We start from the raw sequence: 17,560 nt of genomic DNA on the forward strand, positions 1-17,560 counted from the left end.
TCATTCCAACATGCGGCAAGTTACGAGTTAGTTGGGACCTGATTAAAATGAAGGGAAAATCCTGAATCTCAGATTATATGCAAAACTATAAGTCACACCTGTCCTTGAAAGTCTGTTCTGTTTATATGATATAAAACCTGGGTTCAAGATGAAGCAGCGTATCCCAGTTCTGCGATGGGTACAATAACACACAACCTGCCATTTTCAACACAAAATCTCTCTCTCTCTCTCTCTCTCTCTCTCTCTCTCTCTCTCTCTCTCATACACATACACACACACACACACACACCAAAAAACAACATTTTCCCAAAAGTCAACTGTCTTTATTTTCATAACATGTAGCATCTGCATTTAAACAAGCCAACAGGGAACAAAAGAACAAACTAAACTGGAACAGATCAGAGAGAAAGTGTGTGTAGAGAGAGTGTGTGTGTTTGAATAAATTACTGAGAGGGGTTAAAGAAATGCAAAAACGTGCACACACACACACACACACACACACACACACACACACACACACACACACACACACACACACACGATGCAGTATTAGACCATAAGCACATCATAATGAAACTAAATCCGAATCCCGGACTTTTTCTCAAATTTAGGTGCTTTTTTAAGGTCTGAAAACGAGGACATGTCTGGGAAAACATAGGGTCACCCTAACAAACGCATCTCATGAGAACAATTTGTGTTCATTTCTACCAAATTAACATGCACCAGGAGGTCGCTGACGTGAGTCACGACTGGCGAGAGAGAACCAGAACTATAATCAAGCAGACGTCTATACTGTGTTCTGTCAAAACGTTTAATTTCTTTGGTTTCAAATGAAAAAAAATATTATAATCCTGATTTTTTTTTGTTTTGCAAAATGTTCCTGTAATCTGCTGACTTTGATTTCTGGTGTAACTGTAACGGATTACAGTCACCATCCTGATTACTTAACAGCGTTATGTGTACTCTGTTACTCCCCAAACCGGATTATATCTAACATATTTTCTATACTCTGATGCATTGTGTTTTCTGAGCGAAACATTTGTCTTGATAAAAGAACAGCAAGAGGACGAAGTAAATCCCCACTCACTCGCTGTGTTTGCACTCTTGGGTCAACTCGATGTGCAAGGTCTTCGTCAGCATTTCACCTGGTGTGCGACTTTCCTCTGAACTCGTCTTCTTCCTCTCAGAGCTGGCTGCACTTCCTGCTGAATGAGAGAGTGAGGAGCTGATAACCTGGTCATGACTGACTCTGTTTTTTCTCTCTTTTCCTCTTTTATCCACTCATGTTCTAATTAAGCTCCATTTTCTGACACAGCAGGTAGAAGCAGAAAGATAATTTGGTCACAGCAATGACTAAATGTCCCAGTCTGGGGGTGAAGGAACCGCAGCGGTAAAGGTCACTCAGCATTCTGCATGCTGCTCATCTAATTAACGCTGGCGGCCGTCAGAAAGCCCGGCGTTAATGCAGGTTCAGAAATACCATTTTTAACAAAACGCCTGTTATTTTCTCCTCTCCTCGTCATAATGAAGCTCTTTGTGATTTTTTTTTCTTCTAACTGATGAAAGCTAAAGCACATTAGCTGACTCCAGTCTTTTTCATTTAGAATAGTCGAACCTTTATTCTCGCTCTTCTGCATGGGTGATTTTTTTGAACCTGCGCACCTTTGAGATGCTGTTCTTTATTTCGTGTCTGACTGGGAGCGTTGTACTGCTAAGACCTTCTGTTTTTCTTCTTTTTTTTTTTTAAGGCAGTGGATTTTAACACATTTTTTCCATAATTGTCTGAAAAAGTTCTATTGTGTGAAGGCACGCTATAATAACTTGCCCTCTGTTTCAGTACTTTTTTAACATCTCATCATCAACTTTCTCTCCATGCCCAAATATTCATAACACCTTCATCACAGCGGCCACTTGCTGAACCAGGGGAGGAAGGGAACAACAAGGAGATCACTCTTACAGGAAACATGCTTACAGTGATGTTTTAGTGACATCTGGAGCTCTCTACACCCTCCTCCTCATCCATTCAGTGTGTCCCTAATGTAATATTAATCTATGAAAGTGTCTTTAGCTTTGCCATTAGCCACAATGCTGATGCTAATAAGGCTAGCGGGTGTCTTCCTGCGTCTCCTTCATATCAGACGGGATATTGACAGAATTATTGATCAGGTGCGATTGATTAAAGCAGAGATGATACAGCAGCATTTCATGATTTATTCTTCTCTTAATCCGTAGTGTCAGGACACTGTTTCCTCACGAACGCTCCTCTTTCATCAGTGCTAACCACAGAAATGCTAACTCAGCACTTTCCCTCTGTGTGTGTGTGTGTGTGTGTGTGTGTGTGTGTGTGTGTGTGAGAGTGTGTGTGTGAGAGAGAGAGAGAAACAGGAAGTGACTGCTTTTTACTTCACCTTAACCTGCTTTTGAACTCTTTTATCCTTTAATATGAAGAAAATTATTGTACATTTTCCCTCTGTATTTGATTTATTGCTTTATTTACCTACTTTTATTTGCAAAGAAAGGAATAAAAGACAGTGTGTTGTGCTGGTACAGTAAAATAATCAATGACAGGGTGGTGTTATGAGGTGGAGTTACTGTTACCACCCTGAATTTGATTATTTTCCTATAACACCACATCCCCAAGTGTTTTATTCCTATTATAACACAATGGTTATTTATTAAAGAACATTTAGTTAGTTAGTTAGTTATCATGTGACTCCGAGGTCACCGGCCGGGACAGCACCCATACTTCCTCACATAGCCAACGTACATTAATAATGCTGCACTTCATTTATTGCGTGTGTTGTAATTTGTGCTATGAAAAGTCATGAGGAGGTTTTTATTCTACTGTATCATTAGTGAGATGTACTTCATCCCAGCAGACTATGCACAGTTTATTTGTGTGTGGAGGCAGAAAGCAGGAAGTCATCAGTTTTAAAAGTGATATAGTGCATTATACACCTACTATACACTAAATTTACTCTTAGTCCACTGGGCCAATTGAAATATTTAATCTTCACCTGCCTCTAAAGTTTTATTCCTCTACTCCAATTTATAAGAGCTATGAATTAAGTAAGTGCCAGGAGGAGGATTTGTTTGCATGTGAGGATGATGAGGGTCAGTTCTTCCTCATGCATCTGTTTCGGAGTTATTAAACCTGTGAGCTAGGACACACCACCATCTGTGCTTTAAAGGAGCTCCCCCCCCAACTATACATTAAGACATCAAACATACGCTGCTTATAAACCCAGAGATTTGCTGTTGTTAATCATTATGTCTGTTATTATTATTAGTAGTAATAGTAATAATAATAATTCATTTATTTATTTGTAGAAAGTGGTAAACATGGTAGTAGTATTATTTTATTATTTACAGGGACTGTATTATTGTAGAACTTGTAGAAAGTGGGCAGATGAATAGATATTGATTACAATTTTCATTTGTAAAGGAATCGGGCTCTGACCTTTAGCTTTTCTGCCAATCGCTTTTGACGGCAAAGTTTTTTTTCCCCCTTTTCTTTCTTTATTAAGGCACTCAAAGGAGAAAAAGAAACAAACAGACCTTTTGATTTTTTTTTTTTTCAGCCAAAAAAACTGTACACCATCAAATACTAAAAGTGCATTTGGATGAAAACCTTTTAGTCCTCTGTATGTCTGGAATGTGTGTTATTTCTTGAGTATATGAAAAATAACCTTCAGTGCTGATAAAATATAATAAAATGTTAATGCTGGATCTCCTGTTCATCTGCATGTTGTCTCCATTAAAGAACATCTTTAAGGCACGGTCATATTGGCACCAGCAATACTTTACCATCACCACACCCAGCCCCTGAGACTTATTTAACACCTGAGCCAGTGCCTGAATGTTCCATGAGCCTGACAACTGAACCCCTAGCAGCAGATCCAGCTACTGAGCTTTCTAGAGTGTCACAGCTAGTCTCAGAACATTTCCCAATTTCAAACTGGGTCCTCAGACCCTCACTAAGGGGGCTTTCACACTGGGCATGTTTTCTGTGGTCCTAATCTGAGCGTGATTGTTTCCACCCCCCTGCAGTGTTGGTCTGGTTTCAGACTCAATTGATTCTATCGAACCCTGGTGCTTTTGCGTTCATCATACGTCATCACAAACGCACATGGAGCGCACATCATGACTTTTAAAAAAATGTGTTTGGGGGTCATTATGTGCAGCAGTGGACCTCTTCTGTACACCACCTCCCCCTGCCACTCATGCAGGAAACTAACGATGTCATCATCAGCTAAAACACTAAAGGTCCAACAGAAGTCAGAGCACCTCCTACAGGTAGTCTTGGATTCAACACAGAGGCGCACTTCCTTGTCTACGGGATAACTTTCACATTGTTTAGACTAAACTGCCAGCATAAAAGCCTCCTGTAACGAGGCTGTCATAGGTGGGAATCAAACCTGGGTCTATCATGTACAAAGCCACTTAGTTTACTGGCAGAGCCATTCCCCAACTAATGAACCCAAGAGCAGAGGCAGAGATGATCCATAATAGAATCTTTACTGACCAAAAGAACAACTATTAAAGAAATAAAAAGAAAAGCAAACAGACTCGAGAGCCCAAAATCCTGATCTGCACAGACTTCGCTTGCAGCAGGCCACAGGTAACATTGGCTTTATTTTTTAAATAAATAAATAAATAAATAAAATAAATAAAAAATGAGCATCAAGGCTTAGTCCAGGGCTGTTTAAAAAGGGGAAAACCCAGGTGTACCAAATCAGGCCTAATGAGTAGCAAAGTTCAGCATGAGTCTGGAGAGAGGCGCCCCCTGCCAACCAGGAGGAGTATCGCAGTCCAATGAGGTGTTCTTACACCTCCTTCACCTTCCTGAGTGTCAGATTCAGTCTGTTAGCCTTCCTGAGTGTCAGATCCAGGACCTGAACCTTCTGAGAGTCAGATCCAAGCCATGAACCTTCTGAGAGTCAGATCCAAGCCATGAACCTTCTGAGAGTCAGACCCAAGCCATGAACCTAAGTAAAACAGGCCCCAAGTCTTTCCCCTTTGTCTCTAACCATGGTTGGGTGTCTTTGTTCCCTGTCTATGGTCTACAGCCCTGACATGGATCCAACTCCATGTGCCTACATCAATTAATTTACTCCTTATTCTCAGAGCTTTTCCATAAACACTTGATGTTTAATCTACCAAGGCTTAGTCCAGTTTCTTCTTGTTTTATACTTCTTGTATGATTATTTCTTTATTATCTTGTGCCCTAATTTTTTTTTTTAAGCCTAGCAAGTTCTTATATTGTGTTTTTTTCTTTATTATTAATTTCTCCCTCTTTTGTGACCTCTTAGTCAAACTTTATTGATGGTTCATACTACAGCCTGAATAAAAATGTACATCCTACTGTTCGTGTGTGTGTGAACGTCTTGGTGTGCCCACCCTAACCCTAACCCCAACCCGTGAAACTCCAGTTATACACACCTCACCAGGGAGTTTTTGCAGGTGAGGGTTAAAATAAGAAACATCATGCACCATGTCCATGTAATGAAATGCTGAAATATAAAACAGATACCAGATATAAAACAGTCATTTGAGTTCTGTTTGCTGGTAATTTCAATAAAATATCCGGAGTAATAAATGCACCTTGGTATCTGTTTACAGGAGCGGTCTCAGGAAAATATTTAATATCCTTTTTGTAGTTTCTCTGAAGGCTTTTTAATTTAATGCCTCTCTGTCTGCTTCAGCCATTGAAATAGCAACATGATTTACAGAGATGAGCACCTTTCATCTAAAATATGCCAAAGAAATAAAAACATGCAGTGCGTTTAATGGACCATGAGGGGATAATTTCAGTCTTTTTTAATAGTTGTTTCTTTTTTTTTTTTTTTTTTTAAATTTGACAATAATCAGGGTATATCATGATTAGCATGTTTACATGTTTACAGCTGCTGTAATAAAAGTGAGAACAGGAACTGACTTGTTTCACCAACATTAAATGTAACTATAAATGAATAATGGTAAATGGCGCACTTATATAGCGCTTTTATCCAAAGCACTTTACACTGTGTCTCATTCACCCATTCACACACACACACCAGTGGTAGCAGAGCTGCCACGCAAGGCGCTAACTTGCCATCGGGAGCAACTTGGGGTTCAGTGTCTTGCCCAAGGACACTTCGGCATGTGGAGTCATGTGGGGTCATGTAGAGTCATGTGGAGTCATGTGGGGTCATGTGGAGTCATTTCCTCGTCCGTTTCTTTAACTTCGGCTCCGTGACCTTCAAACTGAAAGCTGTTTAATTCACCTGTAAATGCTGTTTTGCTCTAAAGGTCTTTTAAACACTGCTTTTGGCGAAAGGTCACTGACCTGCACGAATATATGTGTTCCAACAGGAAACTGAGAAAGTGTTCAGGAGAAGATTAAAGTTCAAACTCAGTTCAACCGCAATAACACTGTTGAGCACTTAATGGGCTGAGCATTTAAAAGGCCATTACAGGTCATTACTGACCCAATTTAGAGGACCTTCTATTCATCACAGCGCATCTCAAGCCTACAATCAATCTTTCTCTAACTCAAATCAATTCCTTTAATGATGTAATCATGTTTCTAAATGTGAAAGACAGTGCATCAGGAGTAAACAATCAGCACACTGTCTCCAGATCCCAGACTGGATTGGATGTATGGGTGCTGCACACTTATGGTGTGGATTCTACTGCTCCGAGATGAACATGCTGGGTATAATAGTGTACTACAAACAAACTCAGTATTATTATTATTTTTATTATTTGGTCTGTGAGGGTGAAATGAAGCACGGCAGTGAGCTGTCTTTGTGTTTGACACCTGTAGTTTACTCTATAGTACTGTAGGATTAGCTTTGATTCTGTGTATTGAACACTTGCTAAAGGTTTTTCTTTTCAGCTTTGCATTAACACCTGACTACAGCCTCTACACTGCCTAAACAATGCAGAAATCCTGCAACAGAAGGTGGTGCTTTCATAACTACAGCCGCGTTACTCCTCGCCGGTGTAATCCTGCCTGTGATAAACTGCATCTTATTCAACGTTTAGACGCTCACACACTGAGAGCTCGGATAACGTTCCCATCAGCTACACCTCCTGCCTGAGTTAAAATACTCTTACCTACATTTACAGCACAACACACCAAGCTTGTGCTAATGAAGGCCAAATAATGGGTAACTCATATCTTCTGCCAAAACTTGAAACACATTCCAACAGGAACTAGCAAGAAGGGAATAATAAACGACAGGAACTAGCAAGAAGGGAATAAAAAACGGCAGGAACTAGCAAGAAGGGAACAAAAAACGGCAGGAACTAGCAAGAAGGGAATAATAAACGACAGGAACTAGCAAGAAGGGAATAAAAAACGGCAGGAACTAGCAAGAAGGGAATAATAAACGACAGGAACTAGCAAGAAGGGAATAAAAAACGACAGGAACTAGCAAGAAGGGAATAATAAACGACAGGAACTAGCAAGAAGGGAATAAAAAACGGCAGGAACTAGCAAGAAGGGAACCAAAAACGGCAGGAACTAGCAAGAAGGGAACAAAAAACGGCAGGAACTAGCAAGAAGGGAATAAAAAACGGCAGGAACTAGCAAGAAGGGAATAAAAAACGGCAGGAACTAGCAAGAAGGGAACAAAAAACGGCAGGAACTAGCAAGAAGGGAATAAAAAACGACAGGAACTAGCAAGAAGGGAATAATAAACGACAGGAACTAGCAAGAAGGGAACAAAAAACGGCAGGAACTAGCAAGAAGGGAATAAAAAACGACAGGAACTAGCAAGAAGGGAATAAAAAACGACAGGAACTAGCAAGAAGGGAATAATAAAGACAGGAACTAGCAAGAAGGGAATAATAAAGACAGGAACTAGCAAGAAGGGAACAAAAAACGGCAGGAACTAGCAAGAAGGGAACAAAAAACGACAGGAACTAGCAAGAAGGGAACAAAAACGGCAGGAACTAGCAAGAAGGGAACCAAAAACGACAGGAACTAGCAAGAAGGGAACAAAAAACGGCAGGAACTAGCAAGAAGGGAACCAAAAACGACAGGAACTAGCAAGAAGAGAACAATAAACGACAGGAACTAGCAAGAAGGGAACAAAAAACGGCAGGAACTAGCAAGAAGGGAATAAAAAATGGCAGGAACTAGCAAGAAGGGAACAAAAAACGGCAGGAACTAGCAAGAAGGGAATAAAAAAACGGCAGGAACTAGCAAGAAGGGAATAAAAAATGGCAGGAACTAGCAAGAAGGGAACAAAAAACGGCAGGAACTAGCAAAAAGGGAATAAAAAATGGCAGGAACTAGCAAGAAGGGAACAAAAAACGACAGGAACTAGCAAGAAGGGAATAATAAATGACAGGAACTAGCAAGAAGGGAATAAAAAACGACAGGAACTAGCAAGAAGGGAATAAAAAACGACAGGAACTAGCAAGAAGGGAATAATAAAGACAGGAACTAGCAAGAAGGGAATAATAAAGACAGGAACTAGCAAGAAGGGAACAAAAAACGGCAGGAACTAGCAAGAAGGGAACAAAAAACGACAGGAACTAGCAAGAAGGGAACAAAAAACGACAGGAACTAGCAAGAAGGGAACAAAAACGGCAGGAACTAGCAAGAAGGGAACCAAAAACGACAGGAACTAGCAAGAAGGGAACAAAAAACGGCAGGAACTAGCAAGAAGGGAACCAAAAACAACAGGAACTAGCAAGAAGAGAATAATAAACGACAGGAACTAGCAAGAAGGGAACAAAAAACGGCAGGAACTAGCAAGAAGGGAATAAAAAATGGCAGGAACTAGCAAGAAGGGAATAAAAAACGGCAGGAACTAGCAAGAAGGGAATAAAAAAACGGCAGGAACTAGCAAGAAGGGAATAAAAAATGGCAGGAACTAGCAAGAAGGGAACAAAAAACGGCAGGAACTAGCAAGAAGGGAATAAAAAATGGCAGGAACTAGCAAGAAGGGAACAAAAAACGGCAGGAACTAGCAAGAAGGGAATAAAAAATGGCAGGAACTAGCAAGAAGGGAACAAAAAATGGCAGGAACTAGCAAGAAGGGAATAAAAAACGGCAGGAACTAGCAAGAAGGGAACAAAAAATGACAGGAACTAGCAAGAAGGGAATAAAAAACGACAGGAACTATCATTAAGAGAACAACAAAGTCGACAGCAGCTACAGGGTTTTGGTTTTTCTTGGGTTTACTGATTGAACTGATTACTGGGGACTTCATGTTGTCATAACACAACATCGCTATTCTTTACCCCTTGTCCCCGCTTCACCTGAGCATCTAAGAGAACCCATGTACAATTTGTTTCACATACAGTCCCCTCTGAAAATATTGGAACAGCAAGGCCAGTTCTTTTGTTTTCCAATATTTCCAAAACTCCGATGGAGCACTAATGAATCTGTGGTTACGGTGTGTAATGGTCAACGCTCCCCTGTCGTACAAACAGCCCTTCGCTGAATAACGTGTCCTTGTTTACACTGATGTCATTGTCAATGTGTCCCAGGGTCCTGCCTGCTACAGAACAATTTATTAAATTTATTATGTAAAACTGGAATAGTGTGATTTTTACAAAACCATTATATCCTTCCTTGGGTAGTCTACAGAATAAACTTTCAAGGGTTACAAATGGATAATAACAAAGTAAAGGCAGTAATGAGCAAACCAAAGACCAACAGTGTTAATGAGCAACAAATATTCCAGCGATTTGCAAACTTTTATTTGTGATTAGATTTGTGGCAACAGAACTTGTTAAAGGCACGCATCCAGGCATGCATTCTCAGCAGACTCGACAGAAAGAACATTTCAAGCTCTAAAAGATCGATTCCTCTCTTAAAATACCCAGATCAAAATGACGGATTTTTAAAATAACTTTTATTTTCATGCATTTAGGGCATTTATGCTCCTTTCACAGTATGTCCAGATTAGATTGACTCTCCAGATTAGATTGACTCTCCAGATTAGATTTATTGTGGTCAGTAATGCAGATGAAATAAAGGTGGGTGATCAGGAGGTTGTTTGCCTTCGCTGTAGAATTTGAGCTGCTTGTGTGACTCGACTGAAAGCGGGACGTCACATCGTGTGCCGATATTTACTTTGTTTTCAGTTACAATATTTGAAAATTGAAAATATTTTCAGTTCAAGATGTGGAATTTCTCCTTATATTTGCTCATAAACAAGACCGTGGCACTCTGTCCTCCATGTTGGGATTGGTCATGAGGTTCCAAAAAAAAAAAGCTTGACGTCACTCTGCACTTTTCTGAAAAGTCGATCGTATGAATTTTTTTTCTAAAGCACTACTGAGACCGAAAACATCGGCAACAGACGTTTTATTTTTAAAAGTGGCATCCACCTCGCAGCCACTTCCTGTACGCTTACATGTAAAAAGGTGCACTGGCAGTTGACAACGGAAGAATAGAGACATTAATAAGAGGGTTCACAACAGCCGGTTTTTATTCTTAGAAGTACCGAAAAGTGTCAGAACCCCAAAGAAGCGCACTATTTCATGCTCACTGATCACTCTGGCAAGACAGATTCACTGTCACATGATCTGACAGTCCTAGTGAGGAGAACACGGAGGAAACAGCTGCATAGTTGCACCAGATTGATGAGAAATGATGGAAGAAATTCACAGAGCTTGTAACGTCTCTCCTCAGTCATCAGGTCCAATAAGATTATGTGAGCTCCGTTACCTTCTCAGCAGAATGAACAGAAAACTTCTAACCCTTTCATTCTAATCAAAACATATTAAACGTGCGCTCCTGTTGTGGAATGTGTACTTTGATTGGACTCTGCATGCTTTATACGGTATATAAAGATATTTTTGAGAAAAAGAAAAAAAAAACGAGTGATAGAGTAAATAATCCCGCCGTAAAAAACCCAGAGTAAAAACCCTGACACGACTGGCTCTGATTATCTGCACGGACCTACAGTCTAGGTGAGGAAGAAATCAGCCCCAGCATCGCTTCTCACTTCTTCTTACCATTCTGTGTGTTTTTATTACGACTCTTAGTCCAAAATCATCCGCTTGGGAATCTATTTGGCAGCAAATAATCCGACGTGATTGCTAATAATGAGATGAAATCGTGTATTGATGACTTTTTATGTGTGAAGGACAGGGGCATTAACAATGCTAGAACATTTACACCTTCAGTTCCTGGTTCTGACCCGTGTTTCGTGTGGAGGAGCTTTTCCAGAACCTGGATAGCAAAACACTGCCGTAAACTTACTGCAGTAAGGTGTTTACATTGGCAGGATGAACTTTTGGGATTGAGATTTGGGCTTTATATGTGGATTTATATGGATAATATATGATATTTATATAAATCTCCACACAAGGATCCATCTTTACTCTTCAGATATGAACCCTGACACTTCTGCGGGAGAATGTGCTGCTGTTAGTGCAGTGTTTCGTTTCAGGGAATAATGTGGAGAAGTGATGAGATGTCCACTGTGCTGCAACTGTTCCTCACCGTTTATATTCATTTTCAAGGACAGGGTGAGGTGTACACACCTTTATAACAGCGGGGTTATTACTGGCACGCAACATTAACACACGGGACAGGACAGAGCACGTGCGTGAGGCAGAGAGAGAGAGGGAAAGAGAGAGGGAGAGAGAGAGGGAGAGAGAGAGAGGGAGAGAGACAGAGAGAGAGACAGAGAAAGAGAGAGAGAGAAAGAGAGAGAAAGAGACAGAGAGAGAAACACACAGAGAGAGAGAGGCAGAGAGACAGAGAGAGAGAGAGAGAGAGAAAGAGAGTGAGAGAGAGAGACAGAGAGTGTGAGTGAGAGAGAGAGAGAGACAGAGAGTGAGAGAGAGAGAGAGTGAGAGAGACAGAGAGTGAGAGAGAGAGAGACAGAGAGAGAGTGAGAGACAGAGAGAGAGAGAGAGAGAGATGTTGTCGCTGCCTTTTGTCTCCAAACAATGAAGCAAATAGTCACCTGAATTAAGCAGCTCGCGCCTCTGTTATACCCGTGCCTAACTTTTTAAATAATTTTTTATTATTTTGTTTTGTTTTGTGGCACCTGCACGGATCAGAGCTCGCGCTGATCCGGTACTGGAATAGTGCAAGAGAGAGAGAGAGAGAGAGAGAGAGAGAGAGAGAGAGAGCACCCCCCCCCCCCTCCCCCCCTCTCTCTCTCACACACACACATACACACACTCTCTTTTAGGAGTTGTTGAGGTCTTGTTGTTTTCTCAGTCCGAGGATCACAGAGGGGAAAGGAGGAGCGCGCGGGGAAACCCGAGATCCCGAGGCTTAAACACACGGACCCCAGCACCCAATTTCTGTCTACCTGTCTGTCTGCCTGTCTGTCTGTCTCTGTCTGTCTCTCTCTTTCTCTCTCCACTCTTTCTCTTTCTGTTGAAGTCTTGTTGCGCGCACGCGGGGAAGGGAAAACACACACACACACACACCCGGATCCTGCGGACGCGCGAGCCTCAGTCAGAGCACATGATGCCGGTCGAGTTCGTTTGTAAGATTAAATTCTCTGAGGAGGAGGAGAAGCGGAGAGGCAGAGCGGATGGAGGAGAGCGCGCGAGTCTGCTGGAGGAGAGCTGCCGCGCGCCGGTAAAGGACCTGGCCGGTTTCGCGAGCTCGTGCTCTCTGCACGGGATGAAGCACGTGTTCGGCGTGTCGGGCAGCGGCGGCGGTGGCTGCGCGAGGCGCGCGCTCTGGGCCGTGGCGCTGCTGGCGTCGCTCGCGCTCTTCTTGTACCAGGCATCCCAGTGTGCCGTGTCGTACCTGCAGCGCGCGCACGTGACGGCGCTGCGCGAGGAGGCCGCGCGCGAGCTGCTCTTCCCCGCTGTGACCATCTGCAACACGAACCGCTTCCGCTTCTCCGCGCTCACCGACGCAGACATCTACCACCTGGCCAACCTGACGGGCCTCCCGCCCAAAAACACCGAGGGCCACCGCGCGGCTGATCTGCAGTACCCCGCACCGGACATGCAGGACATCTTCAACCGAACCGGACACCAGCTCGAGGACATGCTCAAGAGCTGCAACTTCAGTGGACACAACTGCTCAGCGCGAGACTTCTCCGTGGTGAGTCCAGAAAGTTTCCGGTGCGCTTGAGTAATGTTGTGTGTGTGTGTGTGTGTGTGTGTGTGTGTGTGTGTAACATGCAGTGTGTGAAGTGCGGTGTGTGTGTGTGTAACGTGCAGTGTGTTGTAATGATCGGCTATGATGATGTCATGTGGGGTCAAGGGGCGTGGTCGCCGTCCTGCTCTCTCTCTCTCTCTCTCTCTCTCTCTCTCTCTGTGACCTCCACATTGTGTGCTGACACGCGGTCTCATGTTAAGGTTGAATTTTTGGGATGTTTCACTCGGTTAATCCGCTGTAATGACCGAGCTGGAACCCTGTGTGAGCCTGTAGTCTCCTTCACTGGAATAAACGAAGAACAGCCCTTTCACTGTGTGTCCGGCCGAGTTATATTCACTTTACTGAGAAACCCGTGGTGCAGTGTGTGTAACGTGCAGTGTGTGTAACGTGCAGCGTGTGTAACGTGCAGTGTGTGTGTGTGTGTAATGTGCAGCGTGTGTGTGTAATGTGCAGTGTGTGTAATGTGCAGTGTGTGTGTGTGTGTGTGTGTGTGTGTGTGTAATGTGCAGTGTGTGTGTAATGTGCAGTGTGTGTAATATGCAGTGTGTGTGTGTAATAAGCAGTGTGTGTGTAATGTGCAGTGTGTGTAATGTGCAGTGTGTGTAATGTGCAGTGTGTGTGTGTAACGTGCAGAGTGTGTAATATGCAGTGTGTGTGTGTAACATGCAGTGTGTTTAACGTGCAGTGTGTGTGTGTGTAACATGCAGTGTGTGTAATGTGCAGAGTGTGTAATATGCAGTGTGTGTGTAACATGCAGTGTGTGTAATGTGCAGAGTGTGTAATATGCAGTGTGTGTGTAACATGCAGTGTGTGTAATATGCAGTGTGTGTGTGTGTAACATGCAGTGTGTTTAACATGCAGTGTGTGTAATGTGCAGTGTGTGTGTAATATGCAGTGTGTGTAATGTGCAGAGTGTGTAATGTGCAGTGTGTGTGTAACATGCAGTGTGTTTAACATGCAGTGTGTGTAATGTGCAGTGTGTGTGTGTAATATGCAGTGTGTGTAATGTGCAGAGTGTGTAATGTGCAGTGTGTGTGTAACATGCAGTGTGTGTAATGTGCAGAGTGTGTAATATGCAGTGTGTGTGTAACATGCAGTGTGTGTAATATGCAGTGTGTGTGTGTGTAACATGCAGTGTGTTTAACATGCAGTGTGTGTAATGTGCAGTGTGTGTAATGTGCAGTGTGTGTGTAATATGCAGTGTGTGTGTATAACATGAAGTGGGGTGTAACATGCAGTGTGTGTGTGTGTGTGTGTGTGTGTGTGTGTGTGTGTGTGTGTGTACTGCACTGATGCAAGGGTGTAGGTTGGATTTGGACATTGGTGGGGATAACAGCAGTCCACAGAGACATGTGCCCATTCGAAGCTCTCATTTCAAACACACCCGGACACCACTGTTCCACCTCACCTGTGACCCCGCCTCTCCCTCTGCTGACTGATTTGTCCTGAACAGAACTGTATAAGGACGTGTCTTCCTCACGTACCGGTAGCTTACATGAAGGGCATCTGGTTGCCAGAGCTCTGGTGTTTCGTACAACCGGATGTAGCTACAGCCTCTCACACGTTAGCATGACACTGCAACGCCAACCTTATTAGCGACGTGGGTTAAGGAGGCGGGACTCGTAGTACAGAACGAGATCTGTTAACCGTTTGTGTACCACACATGGTGCTGCTGCCTGTCTCGTCCAGGACGCTGTTGTAAAAGAGAAAATCTCAGTGAGACTTTTCCTTGTTAAACAAAAAAATGAAAATGATTGCTAGGGACAATTCAGTAGTTGCTGGATATTGGTAGGGACATGTCCCTAGTGTCCCTGGAGGTGCGTGAATCTCGCGTGAAATTTTTCTTGTGTAACCTGAGGTACTTCATCTTTAAATCCAAGAGAAGCGTAACTGCCGCAGAGTAAACGTTTAACAGTACTGCATTTTGTTTCTCAGTCAGACAGATGTTCAGACAGATGTTTAGTCAGCTGTTTTGCCGCCTATGGAACACACTACTGATGACACACTGCTTATGATGAAACTTTATAGAGCTTTAATAAAGGAAGAGTGGAACTTTCTTCTTTCTGAGTGAACAAGTTTCTTCTGAAACTTATCCAATCCTCTGCAGCTGTGGGTTAAAGCTTGGATTGTTCTAGCAGATGTGCGAGTGTCTCAAGGAAAAAAAAAGTACTTGAGTAAAATGAAAGGTAATATTGGTGTAAACTGCTACGAGTTATCAATCAAAAATATAGAGAAATATGTCTTTTCCTCCCAATAAAAACAGCAGATGAGCACATCTACATGTGAATGTGGAATGATTGACAGTTGTGTAGATGTTTTGAACTTGCTGATATGAACTGATCCACTGGAAGCCCCTGAAAAGTGGAAAAATGGCCCGAGGGCAAGTTTGTCGTGGTAGAAACACCGCAAACTACACCGGTCTGACCAATCGGGAATAAAATATATTTTGTGGATAAACTGACTCACTGAAGGGGAAAGGACGAAGGACTTGAAAGACTCACATGTGTGCTTTATGTAGAACTTTATTTAGACGAACTCCTGTCATGTTTTTGGCGGAGGCACGTCTGGAAGTGCCGTCTCGTCCACTGACAATGCTCGTTTCCTCTTTGACTTTTGACTTCCTGTCCATACAAAACGTGGACAATCTAATGAGTTAGGACCTCTTTAGGGTATTTTCTTTTCTGAAATGTCTGAATATATTTTCTATCAGAGTTTTTATAATGATAATATCTCAGTGGTTCTTAGAGCTCGACCTCTGGGAAGTCCATCAGTACATTTTCCTGTAGACACGACTCCTGCATCAGCAACACTCACCTCCAGAGATCAGTTTATGTAAGCTGCATCACTCTACAAGCTCCTCTGAGTGTGTGTGTGTGTGTGTTTGTGTGTGTTCCTGTAGAGAGAGATGGATGTTTGCTCAGGAGGGATCTGTGTGTTAGTGATGATAAAGTGCTGGTGTCGAATCTTTAATGTGGTGTAGTGAACATCAGTGCACTCGCCTCACTGAGACCCGTGATCATCACTAACACACATACACCAACACACATACATCAACACACTACTACACCATCACTAACACACATACACCAACACACTACTACACCATCACTAACACACATACACCAACACACTACTACACCATCAGTAACACACATACACCATCACCAACACTACTACACCATCACTAACACACATACACCAACACACTACTACACCATCACTAACACACATACACCAACAAACTACTACACCATCACCAACACTACTACACCATCACCAACACACTACTACACCATCACCAACACTACTACACCATCACTAACACACATACACCAACACACTACTACACCATCACTAACACACATACACCAACACACTACTACACCATCACTAACACACATACACCAACACACTACTACACCATCAGTAACACACATACACCATCACCAACACTACTACACCATCACTAACACACATACACCAACACACTACTACACCATCACTAACACACATACACCAACAAACTACTACACCATCACCAACACTACTACACCATCACCAACACACTACTACACCATCACCAACACTACTACACCATCACTAACACACATACACCAACACACTACTACACCATCACCAACACTACTACACCTTCACCAACACACATACACCAACACACTACTACACCATCACCAACACACATACACCAACACACATACACCAACACACTACTACACCATCACCAACACACATACACCAACACCAACACACATACACCAACACACTACTACACCATCACCAACACACATACACCATCACCAACACACATACACCAACACACTACTACACCAACACACTACTACACCATCACCAACACACATACACCAACACACTACTACACCATCACCAACACACATACACCATCACCAACACACATACACCAACACACTACTACACCATCACCAACACACTACTACACCATCACCAACACACATACACCAACACACTACTACACCATCACCAACACACATACACCATCACCAACACACATACACCAACACACTACTACACCAACACACTACTACACCATCACCAACACACTACTACACCATCACCAACACACATACACCAACACACTACTACACCATCACTAACACACATACACCAACACACTACTACACCATCACTAACACACATACACCAACACACTACTACACCATCACTAACACACATACACCATCACTAACACACATACACCAACACACTACTACACCATCACTAACACACATACACCAACACACTACTACACCATCACTAACACACATACACCATCACTAACACACATACACCAACACACTACTACACCATCACTAACACACATACACCATCACTAACACACTACTACACCAACACACTACTACACCATCACTAACACACATACACCAACACACTACTACACCATCACTAACACAC

The 17,560-nt window shown here is 42.6% G+C and overlaps 1 protein-coding gene across 1 annotated transcript in view; it reads left to right on the plus strand.

Moving 5' to 3' along the window:
* The first annotated feature begins 12,145 nt into the window (after positions 1 to 12,145).
* asic4a (acid-sensing (proton-gated) ion channel family member 4a) overlaps positions 12,146 to 17,560 on the plus strand; it is a 50,416-nt gene continuing 45,001 nt past the window's right edge. The window contains exon 1 of the mRNA XM_053626120.1: positions 12,146 to 13,030. Coding sequence (XP_053482095.1) covers positions 12,437 to 13,030 — 594 coding nt within the window. The 5' untranslated portion in view covers positions 12,146 to 12,436. The remainder of the gene's footprint in view (positions 13,031 to 17,560) is intronic.

This window comes from Ictalurus furcatus, chromosome 6 (genome assembly GCF_023375685.1).
Source record: "Ictalurus furcatus strain D&B chromosome 6, Billie_1.0, whole genome shotgun sequence".
Taxonomy (NCBI): Eukaryota; Metazoa; Chordata; class Actinopteri; order Siluriformes; family Ictaluridae; genus Ictalurus; species Ictalurus furcatus.